Below are 19,344 nucleotides of genomic sequence, written 5' to 3'. Positions count from 1 at the left end.
TTGAAATATTTTTTCTGCAGTTATACCATCAGTGTGATATATACTTCAAGATTCATTTGTATCTATTTGTTTCAGATTTTTAGGGATTTTTTTCCTTTTTGATTTAAATTTTTAATTATATGAATCATTCACGTGGTTCCAAAGTCAAAACTATAAAACAAATGCAGTCAGAGAAGTCTTTTCAACCCTTTTTTGTACCTCAATTTCACAACAAAGGCTTTTTTTTAAGGGTACAGAATTGGACCAAATTGTTAGGAAAGCCTGATACCAGAGGGAAGTTCAACAGAGCATTGTTGGTAACAGGCATGGGGGAAGAATTAGATATTAATGAATTAAGACTTATTATTCAAATCAGTTAAACATGTTATAGGTCCAATATATAACAAAAAGAAATTTTCTTGGGGAACCAGGCTGGCTCAGTCAGAGCAAGAGATTCTTGATCTCAGGGTCATGAGTTAGAGCCTCATGTTGAGTGTAGAGATTATTTAAATAAATAAAACTTTTAAAAGAAAATAAAAATAATAAATAAAAATTAAAAAATAAAAGAAAAAGAAATTTGCTTGTTTTCAGAAGTCTCCACTATAAACATGAGGAAAACAAAGGAGTTTTCTGCAAAACTGCAGAAACATCTTCTGCAAAAACATCTCCAAATTCCCTATATATAAACTACTAATTGAAAATAAAAAGCAAGAAAAAAAAATCCTATTCAAAATAGGAAATCACTTATCCACACAGACCCTGGGCCTAAACTTAATAAAAATGTGCAGAACCTGTATGAAGAAAATTATAGAATTTTACTAACATACATGATAGAATAAATGGAGACACACTAGTTTCTGCTTAGAGTCAATATTCTAAAGATGCTGATTGCTCCTAAATTATAAAGTCAATTTAATCACAATTGAAATTAATTTTTTGGCAACTTGAAAAATGATTCTTCATTAAAATTTCTAATTAAAATAAATATGTGTTATTTTGGGAAATCTGGAAAAGTATAATTGGAGGCCTCCCTATACATGTGCCCGTAATTCTAGCTAGTCTGCCTAAGACCCCATTAGCAACAGCCCTAGCTCTCTAGACAACCCCATTTGTACCCCAAGAAGACAGGAACTGTCATAGGCCAGGAGAAACTTGCCATACTGCAGGCACAAGTGTGCACTGGTAGAAAGGGAACTGCTTGCAGAAAGAAGGTGGTTCACAGAACAGCTACAGCAGATGACAGAAAACAGACGTTAGGGCACTTGGGTGGCTCAGTGGTTGAGCATCTGCCTTTGGCTCAGGTTGTGATCCCGGGATCCTGGGATCGGAGTTCTGCATCAGGCTCCTCACAGGGAGCCTACTTCTCCCTCTGCCTATGTGTCTGCCCCTCTCTCTGTGTCTCTCATGAATAAATAAATAAAATCTTAAAAAAACAGAAACTTTAATTCTCCTTAAGGAATGTAAGGGGTAAACAATATCTATCATATTGAAGAGGTGACTATGTTTACAAACCAAGGAACAGTGGTGGAATTTCACAACCCTAAAGTTCAGGCATCTCTGGCAGTCAGTACTTTGACCATTACAGGGCATGCTGAGACAAAACTGCTTGACAGAAAGGCTACCTGGCATCTTAACCTAGCTTGGTGCAGACAGTCCGACTGACTTTTTTTTTTTTTTAAAGATCTTATTTATTTATTCATGAGAGACACAGAGGGAGAGAGGCAGAGGCAGCGGGAGAAGCAGGCCTCATGCAGGGAGCTGGATGTGGGACTTGGTCCCAGGACCCCAGGATCATGACCTGAGCCAAAGGCAGACACTCAACCGCTGAACCACCCAGGTGTCCCCAGTCCGACTAGTTTAAGACTGCAGAAGTTCTGCCTCAACTATCTGTGGGTGGAAAAGCACCACTTGCTACTAAAGAGACTGTTAATGATGAAGTTCCAGATCTTTTGGATAATTTTCAGGAGCTTCCAAGAATGCAACAAAGTGAACTGAATAAGCTTTTGAAGAGGACAAAAGTTGAAGAAGTTATTGAGAGTTGCTATTTTATATTATAATGTTTTTTTAAATTTTTGCTCATGGATCTGTTAAAATCTACATCTGATATTAAGCCCAAGTCTTCTGGACACTGCAGCTCTTCTCAGTTTTTGCTTATATACAATTTATTCTTTGCAGCTAACTAAGCTGAAGAAGCCTGGGAATAAATTTTTAAACAAAGGCTAATGAAGCCTTTGTTAACTAATGTTTGCCTCGTTAAAAAATAAGACCGCATAGTTGAGGGAGCATTTAGCACACTACATATTAAAACCTACTATAGTTCAACATCATTCATCATCAGGGAAATACACACTGAAACCATGAGATACCACCTCACACCTGTCAGAATGGCCAAAATTAACATAGGATACGGCAGATGTTGGCAAGGATGCAGGGGAAAGGAGAGCCCTCTTACATTATTGGTGGGAATGAATTCCCACTGAATTCTACTCCTGAAGCCAGTATTGCATGCACGGTATGTTATATGTTAACTAGAATTTAAAGAAAAATTTGAAAAAGAAAACCCTACTATAACACAACCTTAACTAATACAATGCAGCACTCAATTGAAGAGTCCATAAATAGACCCAAGAAAATATGTCAGTTTTCTATGATTACATTTAAATAGAGAAAAACAAAAGTTATTCAATAATTATATTGCAATAACTACTAGCAACTTTTTATTTTATTATGTTTCAGGGGTACTATTTAGTGATTCATCAGTTGCATGTAACACCCAATGCTCATTACATCAAGTGCCCTCCTTAATGCCCTTCACCCAATTTTCCCTCCTCCCATCCACCTTTTCTCCAGCAACCCTGTTTGTTTCCTAGAGCTCAGCATCTTTTATGGTTTGCCTCCCTATTTTCATCTTATTTTCCTTCCCTCCCCTTCTATTCATCTGTTTTGTTTCTTAAATTCCACTTATGAGTGAAATTATATGTTTATCTTTCTCTGACTTATTTCATTTAGCATAATACCCTCTAGTTCCAACCACATTGTTGCAAATGGCAAGATTTCATTCTTTTTTGATAGCTGAGTAATATTCCATTGTGTATATATACTACCTCTTCTTTATCCATTCATCTATCGATGGAGACACCTGGACTTTTTCCATTATTTTGGCTGTTGTGGACATTGCTGCTATAAACATTGGGGTGCATATACCTCTTTGAATCACTGTGTCCTTTGGATAAATACCTAGTAGTGCAATTGCTGGATCAGAGGGTACCTATATTTTTAACTTTTTGAGGAACGTCCCGGTTTTCCAGAGTGGCTGCACCAAGCTTGCATTCCCAGTGTAAGAGGGTTCCCTTTATTCCATATTCTCACCAGCATCTGTTGTTTCCTGTGTTGTTAATTTAGCCATACTGACTGGTGTGAGGTGGTATCTCATTGTGGTCTTGATCTGTATTTTCCTGATGCCAAGTGATGTTGAACATTTTTTCGTCTGTTGGCCATTTGTACATCTTCTTTGGAGAAATGTCTTCTGCCCATCTCTTGCCCGGATTTTTTTTGTGAGAGTTGAGTTTGATAAGTTCTTTATAGGTTTTGGATACTAGCCCTTTATCTGATATATCATTTACAAGTTTCTCCCATTCCATAGGGTGCCTTTTAGCTTTGCTGTTTCCTTTGCTGTGCAAAAGCTTTTTATCTTGGTAAAGTCACAATAATTCATTTTTAATAGACTCTTTAAAAAAAAAGTTGATTCCTACCTCTTTTAAACTCAAGATAAAATGAATGTAAAAAATGCTCTGAATTATGAATACTAGAATGTATGTTTATTAAAGAAATATATTTCAAAATTTTAGTTTAAGATAAAAAAATGCAATCCACAAAACTCAGCGTTGGTAAGGATGTGGAGAGAAAAGCAATCTTAACTATAGTTGGTAGAAGTGTAAAGTTGTATAATTTTCCAAGATGCTTCAAATGTCTCATTGACCCATCAATTTTATGTAAATGAAATTAATTAAGAACAGTTTCAAGTGCCTCAGAATAAACGTGAAGCTCACATTAACTTTGGAGAAAATTTGGTTAAGCTTTAAGATGAATTTTTATCAAAAATGATAGGCAAGCTGAGAAAAGTATCCTTGTTAAAAGATATTATAAAATGATGGAACTTATGCTTCAAAGACACGAGAAAACTTAAAAGTTGATATAGAGGGAAAGGGAATGAGGAACATACAGGGCTTTCATTGTATTTTTCACATTTTATTTCTTAAATTGGGTGATAAGGTCACAGGCATTTGCTATAATTTTGCCTATTTTTAAAAAATTATTTAAAAAGTTTTTATATATATATTTTAAAGATTTTATTTATTTATTCATGAAAGACAGAGAGAAGCAGACACACAGGCAGAGGGAGAAGCAAGCTCCTAGCAGGGAGCCTGACGGGGGACTCAATCCTGGGTCTCCAGGATCACGCCCTGGGCTGAAGAGAGCACTAAACTGCTAAGCCACCCAGGCTGCCCCCAAAATTATTTATTTTTTAAGGTAAACTCTATCCCCAACATCGGGCTCCATCTCATGACCTCAAGGTCAAGAGTTGTATCTAAGCCAGCCAGATGCCCTTTGGCTATTTTTTTAAATATCAGCAACATCATTACAAAGTAAAAAATATTTTAACTGGATGAGAGACAGTGATTAAGTGAATTGTTTGGATAAAATTATACACTGTACTAATTTATTCACTTATTCATTTGCCATGTTTACATAGATAATATGAGAAGACACGTTATTTTTAAATTGAAGACATTTTTACAATATATATGAAATGTTTGTGACTTCGGAGTCAAACAGAAAAAAATGTATAGTTGTAGCCAAACCTACTACAATCCAAATTTCAGTAGTAGCTATAAATGAGGGTGTTGTGCATTTTATTACACAAGTATATCCAGCTTGTATGAAATTCTTCTCCAGGAATACCTCTCACCATAAGTATACACATATATCATTTAAGTATTTTTATTTGGACTTAACTTTTTAATTTTAACAAAAGTTTTTTTGAGATTTGAGAGTGTGCACTTGCACATGAACAGGGGAGGGGCAGAGGGAGAGGAAGAATCTTTAGTAGACTTCCTGCTCAGCAGGGAGCCCAACATGGGCTCAATCCTATGACCTTAAGATCATAATCTGAGCCAAAACCAAGCTCGGGTACTCAGACTGAGCAACCCAGGTGCCTCTAATTGGATTTTTAAATGACAGATTATGTGTGTTTGCACATGTGTACCCATATATATGCGTATGTATATGTATATACACAAAATAAAATAACTGGTTTCCACACCTGCCTTGAAGACCTGCAACACTAAGTTGTTTCACTGAGGAGGAGGACATGATTCCATGACATGAGTTAATAAGATATTATATTTATCTGAAGAAATTATCCAGAATTGAGATACAAAAGTTAGATTTGAAGATACTGAGGAAAGATTGATATATCTGACATATGTTTAAGCTGAAAACAAGGAGAAAAGACAGAATCAGATAAATGTATTTAAAGAGATATTGGTAGAGAATGTAACTCCATCAGGGCAGAGATTTTCTTTTTTTTCCAATATTGCATCTCTAAACCTAGGAGATAGCCTGGTACATGGTAAATGGTTATTAAATATTTGTTGAATTATATTGGTTTTTATTGCCAGTAATATAGAAAGATAGTCACCTAGGCTAACCATCCCACTGAAAACATTCAAAATATGCCTGAGTGAAATGTAAAAAGAAAATCTTTAAAGTATTTTTTTTTAATTTTTATTTATTTATGATAGTCACAGAAAGAGAGAGAGGCAGAGACACAGGCAGAGGGAGAAGCAGGCTCCATGCACCGGGAGCCTGACGTGGGACTCGATCCCGGGTCTCCAGGATCACGCCCTGGGCCAAAGGCAGGCGCCAAACCGCGGCGCCACCCAGGGATCCCTCCTTAAAGTATTTATGAGAGCACAAGGAAACTTGTCAAATGAGAGGCAGGAGATGAAATAATTTTTCCAGGACAAATACTAAAGAACTCAGATATATCTGAGAAGTGAACAAAAGAAGAATAAATGAGATCCAGAAAAATATCCCACAGAAGAAGTAAGCATTTTGTGCATGATAAAGTTGAGAGTGTGAATTGTTGGATCAGAAGAGGAAGAAGCCCAGGTACAGCACTTTACATTTTAACTTAAAATCAGGTAGCTTATATATACTGCAAGAAATGTATAGATATGTTCATCAAAACATGTGAACAAGTATATTGATAGTAGCTCTGTTCATATGGGCTTCCAACTGCATGGAAACCACATGAATGTCCATCAACAACAGAATGTATACATAGATTGTGGAATATGCACACGTGGGAGTAATACATAGCAAAAAAAGTAGTTACAAACCGCAAAATTAACCAACCTCACAAACCCAATATTGAACAAATATAAAAGAACTCATATAAAAAAAAATAACTCATTTATATAAAACACAAATGGGCAGTAACAATTATCCTGATTGCTAACAAAATGCCATGTTCATAGATTGGAAGACTCAGTGGGGTCAATTCCCAAATTAATCTGTAGATTCAAAGCAATTCAAATAAAAATACCAACAGTTTTTTTTGTGGATATTCAAAGGCTGACTTTGAAATTTATATGAAAAAATGAAGTTAGGTAAGAATAACCAGGAGAATCAAGTAAAGCAAGGTGGGAGAATCTGTTCTACTCCATATTATGACTTAATATGAAGCCAAGGTATTAAGGCAGTGGTATCAACTTAAGCATAGGACAGACCAGTGGAACAGAATAGAGAGCCTAGAAAGAGAACCATGAATATATGGATACTAGATATAAGAGAAAGCTGGTACTGCAGAAAAATGTGGAAGGCACAAACTTTTCAATAATTGAATTTGGGCAATCTGACATTCACTTAGAAAAAAGAAATGAGACTGAACCCCCAAATCACACTATAACACAAGAGCCAATTCTAGGAAAATAATCAAGTTCCTTGTGAAAAGTAAAATAATAAATCTCAAAGATAAAATAGGAGGCTACCCTCTTGACTTTGAAATGGGGAGAGGCATTTTAAATAAAATGCATAATGTTTTAACCATAAAATATGTATAAACTGAACATTATAACCAAGAAATCTTAATAAAAAAATACCGTTTAAAAAGTGAGAAACCAAGCTATAAAGTAAGATATTCGCAGTGCATATATTCAACAGACTCATTTCCAGAATACAGAACACTTAAAATCCAGAAGAGACAGTCTCCAGAGGACATCTAAAGTTTTTTTTTTTTAATGGAAAACATAACCCCATTAGTCATCTAGAAAATGCACATACAAAAATATATCTCATGACCTACTGATTACTCTTAAATATACTGTATATCCACACACATGTTCACCAAAAGACATGAATGTTCTATAACAGAATTATTTGTATGACCCTAAAATTGAAAACAATCTCAATACCCATATACTGGTGATAGATATCTAAGTGACATACAAAAACAGGTTATAGAAACGTGTAAACGTGTAGGAACTCATAAAATACATTTCACTTATGTAATGAGTTAAAAATAGGAAATGAAAAAATAAACCATGGCATTTAGAATACATGAATCAGTTTCAAAACCATGAAGGAAATCAAGTAAGTGACTACCATAAAGTCAGGATAGTGTTGTTTAAAGATAAATATACTAAAAATTTTGAAATTTGAGCAAATATTGATTTGGATCTGGCAGCACTAAACTCCTGACAGGAGCTAGGGGAAAGGCTCTTACAGAGCAGACAGGAAGCAAAGCAAGGAAATTATTTTGCTTGGCTATAGGTGAAGCAATTGCTTTATCTGTGAAAGCCAAGTTGGCAGTGTATGATTGGTTGTCCATGGGTTTTTCAACTTCCTAAACGGTTTTGGTTTGCTCAAGTGGGCTGCCACCAATTAGACCTTCCTAGTTTTATTTAAAAATAGTTACCTTACCTCTGAGGGCAGAAAAGAGACGAAGAAATTGGAAGGGGTTCTTGGATCCTGGCAATGTTCTAGTTCTTCACCTGGGTGATTACATTAGGTATTAGCAAATTGCCAGTTCATGGAGTTGTATATGGTGTTTTGTGTACTTGTGTGTTATTCACAATGAATGAGCAATCTATCCATGTGTGAGTCAGTTACCTAGAAATCCAGTTAAGTATTAAGATTTTATGGGAAAGGCATTAAATCTGAAAAATGGAGATATTCATGTTCATAGGATGGGGTCACTCCTCCACTATCCACAAATCTGTTCCTTTTCATCTCAGCTAATGGCAATTCATTTCTAGTTGTTCAGGTGAAATCTTTACTCATTCTGACTTCTCACACCACAGAATCCATTAGCATTTCCCTTGGGAGCCATCTTCAAACTATATCCAAAACCTGATCACCACTTCTACTACTTAACCATCTTGGCTTGAAGTCTCTGTACTTTGCATTATTGCAGATAGCTTCTCATTTATGCTCCTGCTGTTGGCCCCATTTCTTTTCTCAGCACAATAGCCAGAGTGATTCTGTTAACATCACAAAAGCCATGCTAAGAACCTGCCATCGTTTACTCATAACACTGCTTATAATGCATAAGGCCCTATCCTAGGTATTTGAAATAAATGGGTTAAAAATAATCTTAAAAATCTTGCTCTCAAGGAGCTTGCATTCAAGAGCAAAGTAGTAAGTCAAAGTATAGTAACTATACAGTATCATGTATGTCATGAAAATAAAGTGGACAGTGAGGGCAAGTGGTGGTTATTACAAAATCAAATACAGTACTCAAATGACCATAGGAAGCAGTTGTAGGCATTTGAGTATCACTTTTGGGAAAAGATCATGCTAACGGACATTAAAGTGTAAGAAATTTTCAGATTCCTCAGGCTAATTTTTATCACATTGCAATCTTCCCAATTGACTTAGCAGGAAGATCCAACCATGTAAATAGCGAACATGTTTTCTGGGCTAAGTGCTTTAATGGCATTATCTCAAGAACGGAAACTGGGTGAAAATTTTACTCAAGAATTTCAAGTTTTGTTGTTAATTTGTTAAATAATTGAACCCTGAAACATTTAATGACTTGTTCGGACAGCATCGGCTCATATTAAACTCAAATTTATTACTTTGGTGCGTTTTGCTTAGCCTAATTACTAGAATATACATGTGTACAGTCACCAGAGTTCTAGACGGTGCACAAATAAGCCCTAGATTGTAGGTACAGTTCACTGAAAATCAAACTAGCTTCCAACTTCTGTGGTTGTGCCAACCTTGAGATTTTAGAAAAAGCAAGAGGTTTCCTAAATAGCTCCTTAGCTGTCTCCAAACTAATTTCAGTCTCTAGTCTCATCCATCTTCAGCTTCTACATTTTCCATAAACACTACCTGTAACACCTAATAGGAAAACCCTGGACCTTATCCCCCCAGGAAACTGTCATTACTTCTACATTCTAACATTGCTTGTATCTTTATAAGGAACCGATACATGGTTCTCTGAAAACAAATTCCATATAATTTCGCATCTAAGGACAAAGCACTAGTTGGAAACAAAAAAACAAGCCAACCTTGCTTTAAAGATGACTTCCAATTTGAAGTGCATACTAGTTAGAAAATTTGAAATAGAATTCTATATAGAATTTAAAATTCCTCTCCATATTCCAAACACCTTTTTTCCTCCCATGCTTTTATAGCCCCATCATTACCACTCTTAACTGAGCTGAAAGCCAAATTAATTCCTTTCCATATGTACCAGGCCAATCTTTCAACTTTTACAGGTAAAAATGAGTGAACTTAATTTGTCCAAAGGACCTTAATATAATTATTTTAGATTTAATAAAGATTCTAGGAACCAGGTTACACTTATGGTCATCCCTTTTAAGTTTTTACCAATTTTTCCATGTTACACAGTATAAAATTTTTTTTTTTAATTTTTTTTTTTTTTTTTTTTTTTTTTTTTTATTTATGATAGGCACACAGTGAGAGAGAGAGAAGCAGAGACATAGGCAGAGGGAGAAGCAGGCTCCATGCACCGGGAGCCCGACGTGGGATTCGATCCCGGGTCTCCAGGATCGCGCCCTGGGCCAAAGGCAGGCGCCAAACCGCTGCGCCACCCAGGGATCCCACACAGTATAAAATTTATATTACATGTTGGAGATTATTAAACCCCTGGAAGAAGTGACTCTTGGTGGAAATGGGACCAGAAATGCAGGTAGCTAGCTCTGTAGTTTGAAAAGTTCTACTCATTTACTGTTAAAAGATTTTTAAGAGTACTTTAACATGTTCTCTTATATTTCTACAGTGCTGGAAATGCTTACTGACGCTTTCACCATCACCATGTTATTTGTCAAGGGAGGAAACAGTAAACATTCAGTCAAGCCTAAAGCTAGTCAATGTCAAGTTATGAACTCAAAGGCCATTTGCAATTAAAGTGCTCTCTTGTATAAAAGCATCAGAAAGTTAATACAAGTACTAGTCTTAAGCAGTCACACAAGTCTAAGCCACATTTATTTGCACATATATAGTAATGGCAACAGATACTCCAAATTCATACAAATTTATAAAACAACAAAGTTAATAATCACTTGGTACACTTGTGTGTTATCTTGCTTACAGATTCAAGTGTAGATGAACTTCCTTCATTCTGTAAACTTTCATACAATACTTAACAAAAACTCTTGAGAACACATATATTGGCATGTTTCAGTTAGAGCCAACACAAAAGTTAAGACAAGACCACAAACTCAAAAACCCAAGTTTAGAATATACTTTTCTACCTCCCTCCCCTAGAGAGTGATTATTTTCTTCAATGGATGTATATGCTATATCACACAAGTAGCCCTGGAGACAAACGAATGATGATCCTATAATCATGAAGAAAATGCCAACCAAATCATACTGTTTTATCTACCAAATATGACTTATATAGGAGAAACAGGGGGAAATGCTTAGATTAAAATAACAAGGGAGATTAGAAAAAAATAGTAAATGATTGTGAGAACAAACTATGTTCCCCGAAAGCTGCAAAGATCTGACTATGACAACTCCAAATAATTGCCTAAGGCAAATAAAAGTGAAGAAACCTTCAAAGACAGTCTAATCACGTTCAGTATCTAGTGATAAAAGCTGAAAATGATATCAAGAGGGTAATTTATTATACAAGTGTCAACGAGGACATTCCAAAACTAATGAAAGAAATGCACATTTATTTCTACAAAAGCAATGTATGATACAGATTTTGAAGGGAACAGACTTAAAGATTTACCTATTAAAATATACAGATTCTTACTGAAGTGTATAGGATATTTAAAAAAGATGACAAGGGATGTTAATCTTTTTTTATTATTATAATTTTTACATATTTTGGAACCTCACATAATTTTGATAAATAACTCTTACAAAATTATGCAAAAAGTACAAGAATGTCTGGTAAACAAACAGTCTGTATTTTCCAAAAAGATTTTTTACAACATGCAATTCTTAAGGCAGCATCCTCCTTACAAGGAAAGGTAATCCTTTTACTCATCAAGAAATCTTCTGCTGCAAAGAATAGGCTAAGAAAGCCTGGCTTCTTCCATTAACGCCTTTTGTCTTTCCTGTCTGATTTTCGGTCTCTTTCACTTCTTGAAGATCTTTTGCCTGATCGACTACTCTCTGATATAGACCTCTTTCTGTCGGACCGGGAATTCTTATCCTTTGATCCTTTTGTATCTCTACTACTACCACCTTTTGAAGATTTGTGACTTCTTTCTAATCCTGATGTATCCCTTCGTTTCCGATCCACGCTCCTTCTGTGCTTTCTATCTCTGTTATGTCCCCGGCCCCTACTCCGACTTCTACTCTCACTGCTACTAGTAGTGCTGCTGCTACTATCTCTGCTGCTGCTGCCACTTGTGCTGGAGCTGCTACTGGAACTACTTCGACTACTACTGCTGCCACTGCTGGAACTGCTTCCACTGCTGCTACTGGTTGAGCTGCTACTAGAACTACTACTGCTACTGCTGCGACTTCTACTCTTGCTGGTTTTATTTCTAGCTCGACCTCTACTTCTGCTCCTGGTTTTGGTTTTGCTTTTGCTATCTGAATGTACTATCAAGACTGGCTCTACTGTCACCTCAGTGAGTTTTACAGATTCCACAGGAAATTCCTTCCTCTCAGGTAGTAAATGCCCTTGCTCTTGAATAACCTGAACTGGTGGCTGTAGAACAGCTAATGGCAAAGTCTCAGGTTGAGAGACAGGCTGGGGTTGGAGTACTGCTTGGGGCTGGGACTGGGCCTGGGCCTGGGGCTGGGGCTGAAGTGGAAGCGGAAGCGGAAGCTGAAGTTGTGGCTGGGACTGGGATTGGGGCTGGGGCTGAAGCTGGGGCTGTAACTGTGGCTCAGGTTGTAGCTGAGGCTGTGGCTCAGGCTGTAGCTCAGGCTCAGGCTCAGGCTGAGGCAAGGGCTGGAGGTGAGCCACAGGCTCAGGCTGGGGCTCAGATTCTCTCTCTTCTTTTTCCTCAGGCTCATTTTCCATTTCTAGAGCACTGGCATTCTCTCTCACAGGAGAAAGAGATTTACATTCTTTATCTGGCTCAACTTCAAATTCCATCTCTGGCTCCAGTTCTTTGCTAGTTTCATTTTCTGAAGGTTCTACACTTTCAACTTGATTGGTTTCCATTACCTCCTGCTCAGCAATTACATTTTTGACACTCTCAACCATCTCTAGCACATCCATAACTTCTTCCGGTTGACTATCCTGCTGCTTCTCACTTTCCCTTACCTCAGTTTCCTCCTCCATCTTGACCTCCATTTCCTGTTTTTGTTCCTCCTCCTCCTGCTCTTTCTCTGCATCACTATGAACTATACCTATTTCCTTTTCCTCTTCCTCTCCTGCTTCCTCTATTTCTACATCATTGTGCTGATTACCTGTCTCCTCCAACTCTTCCTCACGCTGAGCCACCTTACCCTCTTCTTGTTCCGCCTTCTGTTCTTCATTACGCACCACCTGATGCTCTTTTTCCTTCATTGATTGTCTTCTAGGCCTAGCCTCCATTTTATTTATTTGTTCTGCAAATTCGATGCGTCTACCTTCAAATAAAGCTAAAGGATAAAAATTTACACATGTAAATAACACTTAAACTCAGGATTTGACAGTCACAAATTGTCATCAAACTTTATCTAAATGTATTTTTGTAAACAGATGATGACACAATACTGATTATGGCAAATAATTACAAATTGAAATAAAATGACAGAAACAAAGATCCCCCCGAAACCTATATTCTAAGATATTAGTAGCAGGCAACTGTACCACATTAACTGATGGAAAAACAGGACTTTTTTCTTGCCATTTTACTTCATACTGGATGAGAAAGAATAAAACTTTTGAAATAAAATCATTATGTTATCATGCCATGCATTAATTTTTCTGATCTCTGAAAGACTAATCATCTAATCACCATCTCAGCAGTGTCTACTCTTCCAAGTGTACTCATTCTATTGATTTATATCAATGTCCACTTTTTTTTGCTTCATTAGCATTTATGTCTGGCTAAAAAGTCATCTTATTTAAACAGGAAATACATATGCATTAAGCACTACCTACATCATGGTTAGATTTCAAGTTAAATTCTACCATCAATCAAATGCCCTTATACTCCTAACTCATTAGCACCTTAGGATATCTTTTTAAAAATCAACTGTTGAAAGAAACACAATTACAGTAAACAAACATACATGTGTATTTTACCTTACCCAATTTCACTGGATCTCTTCATGTCCACTTACCATTCATTTTTCTCTGTGACTCTTCTATTAATTTTTGGGTAGCTGGACACATTCTTCCGGGAATATAGAACAAATGGGGCTTTGTCTTAGTTCTTATGTATTTAATTATCTTGGCATTATGTTCATTCCATTCTTCTTGCTAAAGAAGAGATAAAAGGTCAGGATTTTGTAAACATGAAGGATTACCAATCTTAGAATTCCAATTCCAAACTACTACTCACCAGCTGCGCAAGCTCAACCTTCTGTTCTAAAAGCCGCAGTTCTGTCTGTTTAGCACGCCTCTCTTCAAACAGTTCTCTCCTCTCATTTTCAACCTGCTTTCTTTCTTCTTCCGCCTGCACTTCAAGTTTTTGTTCAATTTCCTGGCGCCTCTTTTGCTGAAGATAAACAATTATCTTTAAAAACTTATTATACATCCTGATTGCATGTGAAAACATTACAATTTTACTATGTTACCTTTATAGGTTGCATATTTGCAATTCAGAATACCAGCTAATTCAAACAAAGTACTAATTCAACCTTAGTACTTAGCATTTGAGGCTAATTGCAACTTTTCTTTCAAGAAACAGGGACTAAAAAGCTTTTCCATGTAAAAATCTAAATAGCAAGGACATTACCCATATTAATATAAGTTTTAGGCAAGGTTCTTTCATAAAACCTAAAAAAAGAAGAGCACTGTCTGTTATTTCCACAGTTATTGTTTCTTTTAAATCAAAGATTCTGACAATTAACATCTAATTTTCAAACACTATGCTTTGAAGCCTTTTACACTCCCTAGGAAAGTTAACATAAAAGATGTAATAAAACTTTATTAATCTATAAATTTCCACCACAGTTCTCCTTTGAGAAGCAGTAACTTGATGTTCAACACAAAGGACACAATTTTGTGGCTTTAATAAAAAACCTTTAGAAAGATTGCAGTTAAATAAACTGTGGAAAGCAGGGAAATGTTTAGGTTTTTGCTTCCAGAGTGACAATTATTGTCTGCGTGTATAAATATCTTAAAAGGTATAATCACTGAACTAGTTACAATTCTGAGTTCAACTCCTTTGTTTGAAAGAAAGCATTCTGAAGCCTAAAGAAATGAAGAGTCTTGCCCAAAACCACAAAATTAGATTGTTGTAGAGCTCAAATAGGAAGGCAGGTTCTCCTGACCAGGCTTTTTGCACTGAAAGAGAAGTTCATCCAGTTACTTCACAGGACCTCAAAAACACAACAGCTAAAAATTGAACAAGTTCAGGAAATTTTCTTAAGTTTTTCCTTGGCTTCATTATTTAGGCCTGCAACTCAGTTTTGTTTCTGTTTTTTAAGATTTTTAATTTATTTATTTGTGAGAGACACAGAGAGAGGCAGAGACACAGGCAGAGGGAGAAGCAGGTTCCCTGCGGAGAGCCTGATGTGGGACTTGACCCCGGGATCATGACCTGAGCTGAAGGCAGACACTTAACCACTGAGCCAGCCAGGCATCCCACAACTCAGTTTTGAGAGTTTTTTTTTTTTAAATAAGTAATTTTTTTTTTCAATTTATTTATTGAGAGAGAGAGAGAGAGAGACTGAGAGGCAGAGACACAGGCAGAGGGAGAAGCGGGCTCCATGCAGAAGGGTGCCTGACGCGGAACTGATCCTGGGTCAGACCCCAGGCTGCAGGCAGCGCTAAACCGCTGCGCCACTGGGGGTGCCCTTGAGAGCTTTTCAATTCTTTTCAAAGACATGTAATAAACTACTTCGAATACTTAAAGGAAGCAAAGGAAACTATAAAATACCCTTTCAGTAGCAACAGTGGATTCTTGTTTAAATTTCTGAAGAGTGCCCATCAATAAGCCAAATATTCGTCGGTTCCTAAAGAACAGAAAGAGAAAATTACTGGAGTAGGTTCCACTTCCTCTAAGCTCACCACTTCCTAAAAGAAACATACTACAAAATTTAAAAAAAGAAAAAAAAGAAAAGAAAAAAAAGAAAAGAAACATACTACAGGCACTTGGACAAGTCTTATGTATAAATTTTCCTAAAATTGCATTATTTGACAAACTTTTTTTTCCCCAATAAAAAACTAAAGATACCTTTGCTTTCCCTTTTCATCCATATTTTGATCCTGGATAAGGTCTCTACGTGTGCGCTCTTTGGAGGTAGCTACAACTGAAGACTGCAAAGCTGGCTGCAAGAGAAAACAGATCTTAGTAATTTAACAGGCACACGAAAAGGTAGCACTCCTAAATGTAGGAAGATGGAAACACTGGATTCATCCTGTAACTAGTTATTTTCATCTCAATTACCTTTTTAACATCATCATCCTCTGGGTCGCTTTCTTGGCGTGATTCTCTCCTTGTCCGACGCTCCCCGCCCAGCCTGACATAGAAAAAGAATTTAAAAGACCACGTAAAATCTGACTTAAGTGCCTACCAAGGACAAATGTTTACTCTTACTATGACTTATTTCCAGAAGTCTCACGTTATCACTCTCTATCCCATATTTCTCTTTCCTCTGGTAGGAAAGGGATAAAATCTGTCACCAATGACCAAATCCTGATCTCTTATTTTCCTCAAGCGGTTAAGTTTCTACCGTACAACACAGAGTAGTAGTACAGACTATTGTTTTTTTTTTCAAACTATTGTTTCAATCTTATTCTTCTCATGATATTTTAGTAAAATTTGTTACTGTTAGTGAAGAACTGAGTTCTGAGGGATTACAGGCTTAGTTCAGTCAAGTACCAAGGAAAGAGACAAGTGAAGTAGTATACTACTCAATTCTAACACTGAACTCAACAATATTTACTTAATACTTGTATTTGTGGCTACCTGAGAAAACAGAGCTTAGAAGTCTATCTTCAGAAGCTTTTCCTCCAACATACCTACTGACTGCCCCTTCAAGGTCTCTCTGTTTGGCTGGGGGTCCTCCTCCACTATCTGAGAATCCACGCCTGCAATTAAAATGTGCAATATAAAGCGACTGGTATTTAAAAAATAAATGACATTTACCTTTAACAAGATAATTTAGTTGAATTTTTAGAAAACCCTTCTAATTATAACAACCTTAAATGGGCATCCACTCCAAGATGCTTTTTTTTTTTTAGCACTTTTTAAAAAACTACAAAAATAAAGAGTAGACCAAACAAGTACTTAATACATTCTTCAGTCTCTAGTTCTGCATATAAATGAAGTTCTGAGATAACTATACAGAAAACTATGGTTGTTCACAGTTTTAAACAAAACAAACACAAACACATGGACTCTACTGCAAATTTTGTTTAAAACAATCCTTACTTTGTAAAAATTTCTAGGGTCTTAGCATATAAATTACGTTCTAAGAAAATCTTACCTCAGCAATAAACTACCACGTCCTCTACCTCCACCAGGACCAGAAAGGGCCAGCAATCTGGCTTGGATGGGCCTAAAAGATATTTACAAATCAGTATGAAAATCATGTGTCGACTCAATGTCACCAAATACTTTCACGGATGCGGTACATCACAGAGAGAAAAAATAACCAGAAAAATTCTAAAAATACGAATCCGAATCCACGTGCTTGAAACACCACAGGAAGTACTATTTTGACTTCCTTGTTTTTTCAAGACCAAGATCACTGAGATCACGCTTACTTCGTTGCCACTACACACTAACAGGCTCGGACCCGGCTCTAATTTCGCCCACTCCGAGGAAGCTGCACGTGGGCAAGGGGGCCAAAGCCTGGGGGAGAGGCGGCGGACCGCGTCCCGGGAGGGTCTCTGGGCCAGCACCCGGCCGGGTACCCGGCGGACGGGGAAGGCGGCTTTGTGCTGCGGCTCCGGGCCTGCAGGGCCGAGGGCGGGAAAGGGCAGCCCGGGCCTTCCCGCAGGCCAGGAGGACACTCCGGCACCGCCAGGAGCCACGCTCCTTCCTCGCGCGCCCGAGCTGCGAGACCTACGCCGAGGGCGTGGGAGCCTCCCCACCTCTTCCAGGACGGGGTTCTACCGCCGCCGGGGGGCAGGCCCCGATGTTCCAGCCTTCTCAGGGCCAGCCGCCCTTCCCGCCCCCAATTCACCCCGGCATCAGAGCTGCCTCTTGGGGCCGGCCTTTCTCACCCGCCTCTCACCTTACGTCATTCGGATCCCGTCCGGTGAGCTTGCGAATATTCTCATCCACGTTCTTTAGGCTCTCTTTGGCCTTTTCTAGCTGCTCCTGCAAAGTTCTCACCGCGACCGCCATCTTCTCTCTGCAGCAGGCTTCGAGACTGCTCTACAGGCCGCGCCTGGCTCCGTCGCGCCGCGAGACGCGAGAAGACTGACGGCAGGGCCCAGCCAATGGCAGTCGGCGGCGTTTGGCGGCCTCAACCACTCAGCGGCGGCCCCCGTGACTCTGGGCCAATGGAAAGTCTTCTGGGCGGTTGCCTCCCTCCCGCAACCAGCTGCGGTGGCCGGGCTCGGCTTCTAGCTTCTAGCGCAGAGCCTCGGCGCCTGGGAGAGTCCCTGGTCCTCCGGGCGCCGGCTCCCGGGCCTGCCCTCGTGGCGCGGAGCGCGCAGCTTTCCAGCCCTTTTAACTTGCGGTGTGACGTGCCTTGTGTCTTTTTAACCACCTAATCCCATCAGAGTGGGATCATTTATCCGATCATTCCCCGGGAGATGATTAGATTAGCAAAGGGTGCGGCCGTGCTGTTGGTGCGCATGCCCAGAGAGGGGTTGGGGGGCGCAGGCGTCCCTCCATTGGGTTAAACCATAATGAACAGAGGGACTTAAAAAATGAACAACGTGAAAAGGCATTAATCCTAATAGCCAACAATTATTGTTTTCGGTTCTGTATGAAACGTTGTATATGCCTTGTCTCTCAATTCAAAGCTTGAACAGAATACTTATTAGTGGTAAGGAAATTGAATCTGGGGATAAACTGTGACTCCCTAGGTCACCCCAGCTGAGAATCACTGTCTGATCTGACGCTGTGCAAGTGTGTACTAGGTGAAAAAAGCGACGACGAGACCAGTGAGACAGGCATTTTCGTCTACACTGGCCTCTACAGCTGGTTAGTTTAAGAGGGGATCTAGAGTAGCGGCCCTATTGTGACTTGTGTGTATAAGAGTGTCCTCTAGCTTGTTATTCTGCTCTGTGTACACAGCCAACGTGTAAACAGTTTTGTTCCGGAAATACATTAGCAAATTACAGCTCACAAAGCATTTCCCCACAGAAAACGATGTTAGGAATAATCTTGGTTATCATCTGTTAGCTGGGGGTCAACCTTGTATCAAGCATTCGTGGGACAACGGTATCTAACTCGACTTACCATCTTAATTTCTCTATCTTTAAAAGTTCCTTTGTTTATCAGCAGTAATCTAGGCTCTGAGGATAAAAACTAGAACAAGAGCGCTGTGGTTCCTGCTTTTGTGGGGTTTGTAGGCTCCTCGGGGAGCAAAAATCATTCATGTACTCATTCATTCACTCACTCACTCACACACTCACTCAGTAGTATTTGCTGAGCGCTTACTACGTGCCAGGCACTTTTCTAGGTACTTGGATGGTCAGTGTGCAATAAAGATCTCTGCCTTCAAGGAGTTTGGGGGCAGGAAAAGTATGGAGACAGATGATAAATATAAGTAAATTACAGGGCATGGTAGAAATGG

At 38.4% G+C, this 19,344-nt stretch overlaps 1 protein-coding gene across 1 annotated transcript; it reads right to left on the bottom strand.

Annotated features, from left to right (window-relative positions):
- Positions 1 to 10,470: 10,470 nt before the first annotated feature.
- Positions 10,471 to 18,404, bottom strand: PNN (pinin, desmosome associated protein). Its single transcript, XM_026019002.2, has 9 exons — positions 17,830 to 18,404; positions 17,077 to 17,148; positions 16,610 to 16,678; positions 16,035 to 16,107; positions 15,822 to 15,916; positions 15,525 to 15,600; positions 13,983 to 14,138; positions 13,762 to 13,900; positions 10,471 to 13,074 (listed from the first exon to the last, which is right to left on the bottom strand). The coding sequence occupies exons 1-9, from the start codon at positions 17,940 to 17,942 to the stop codon at positions 11,570 to 11,572; spliced, it is 2,298 nt and encodes a 765-aa protein (XP_025874787.2). The 5' UTR covers positions 17,943 to 18,404; the 3' UTR covers positions 10,471 to 11,569.
- Between the last annotated feature and the right edge of the window lie 940 nt (positions 18,405 to 19,344).

This window comes from Vulpes vulpes, chromosome 6, assembly GCF_048418805.1.
Source record: "Vulpes vulpes isolate BD-2025 chromosome 6, VulVul3, whole genome shotgun sequence".
Classification (NCBI taxonomy): domain Eukaryota; kingdom Metazoa; phylum Chordata; class Mammalia; order Carnivora; family Canidae; genus Vulpes; species Vulpes vulpes.
The sequence above is the reverse complement of the archived record's forward strand: the minus strand, read 5'-3'. Positions and strand labels throughout refer to the sequence as shown.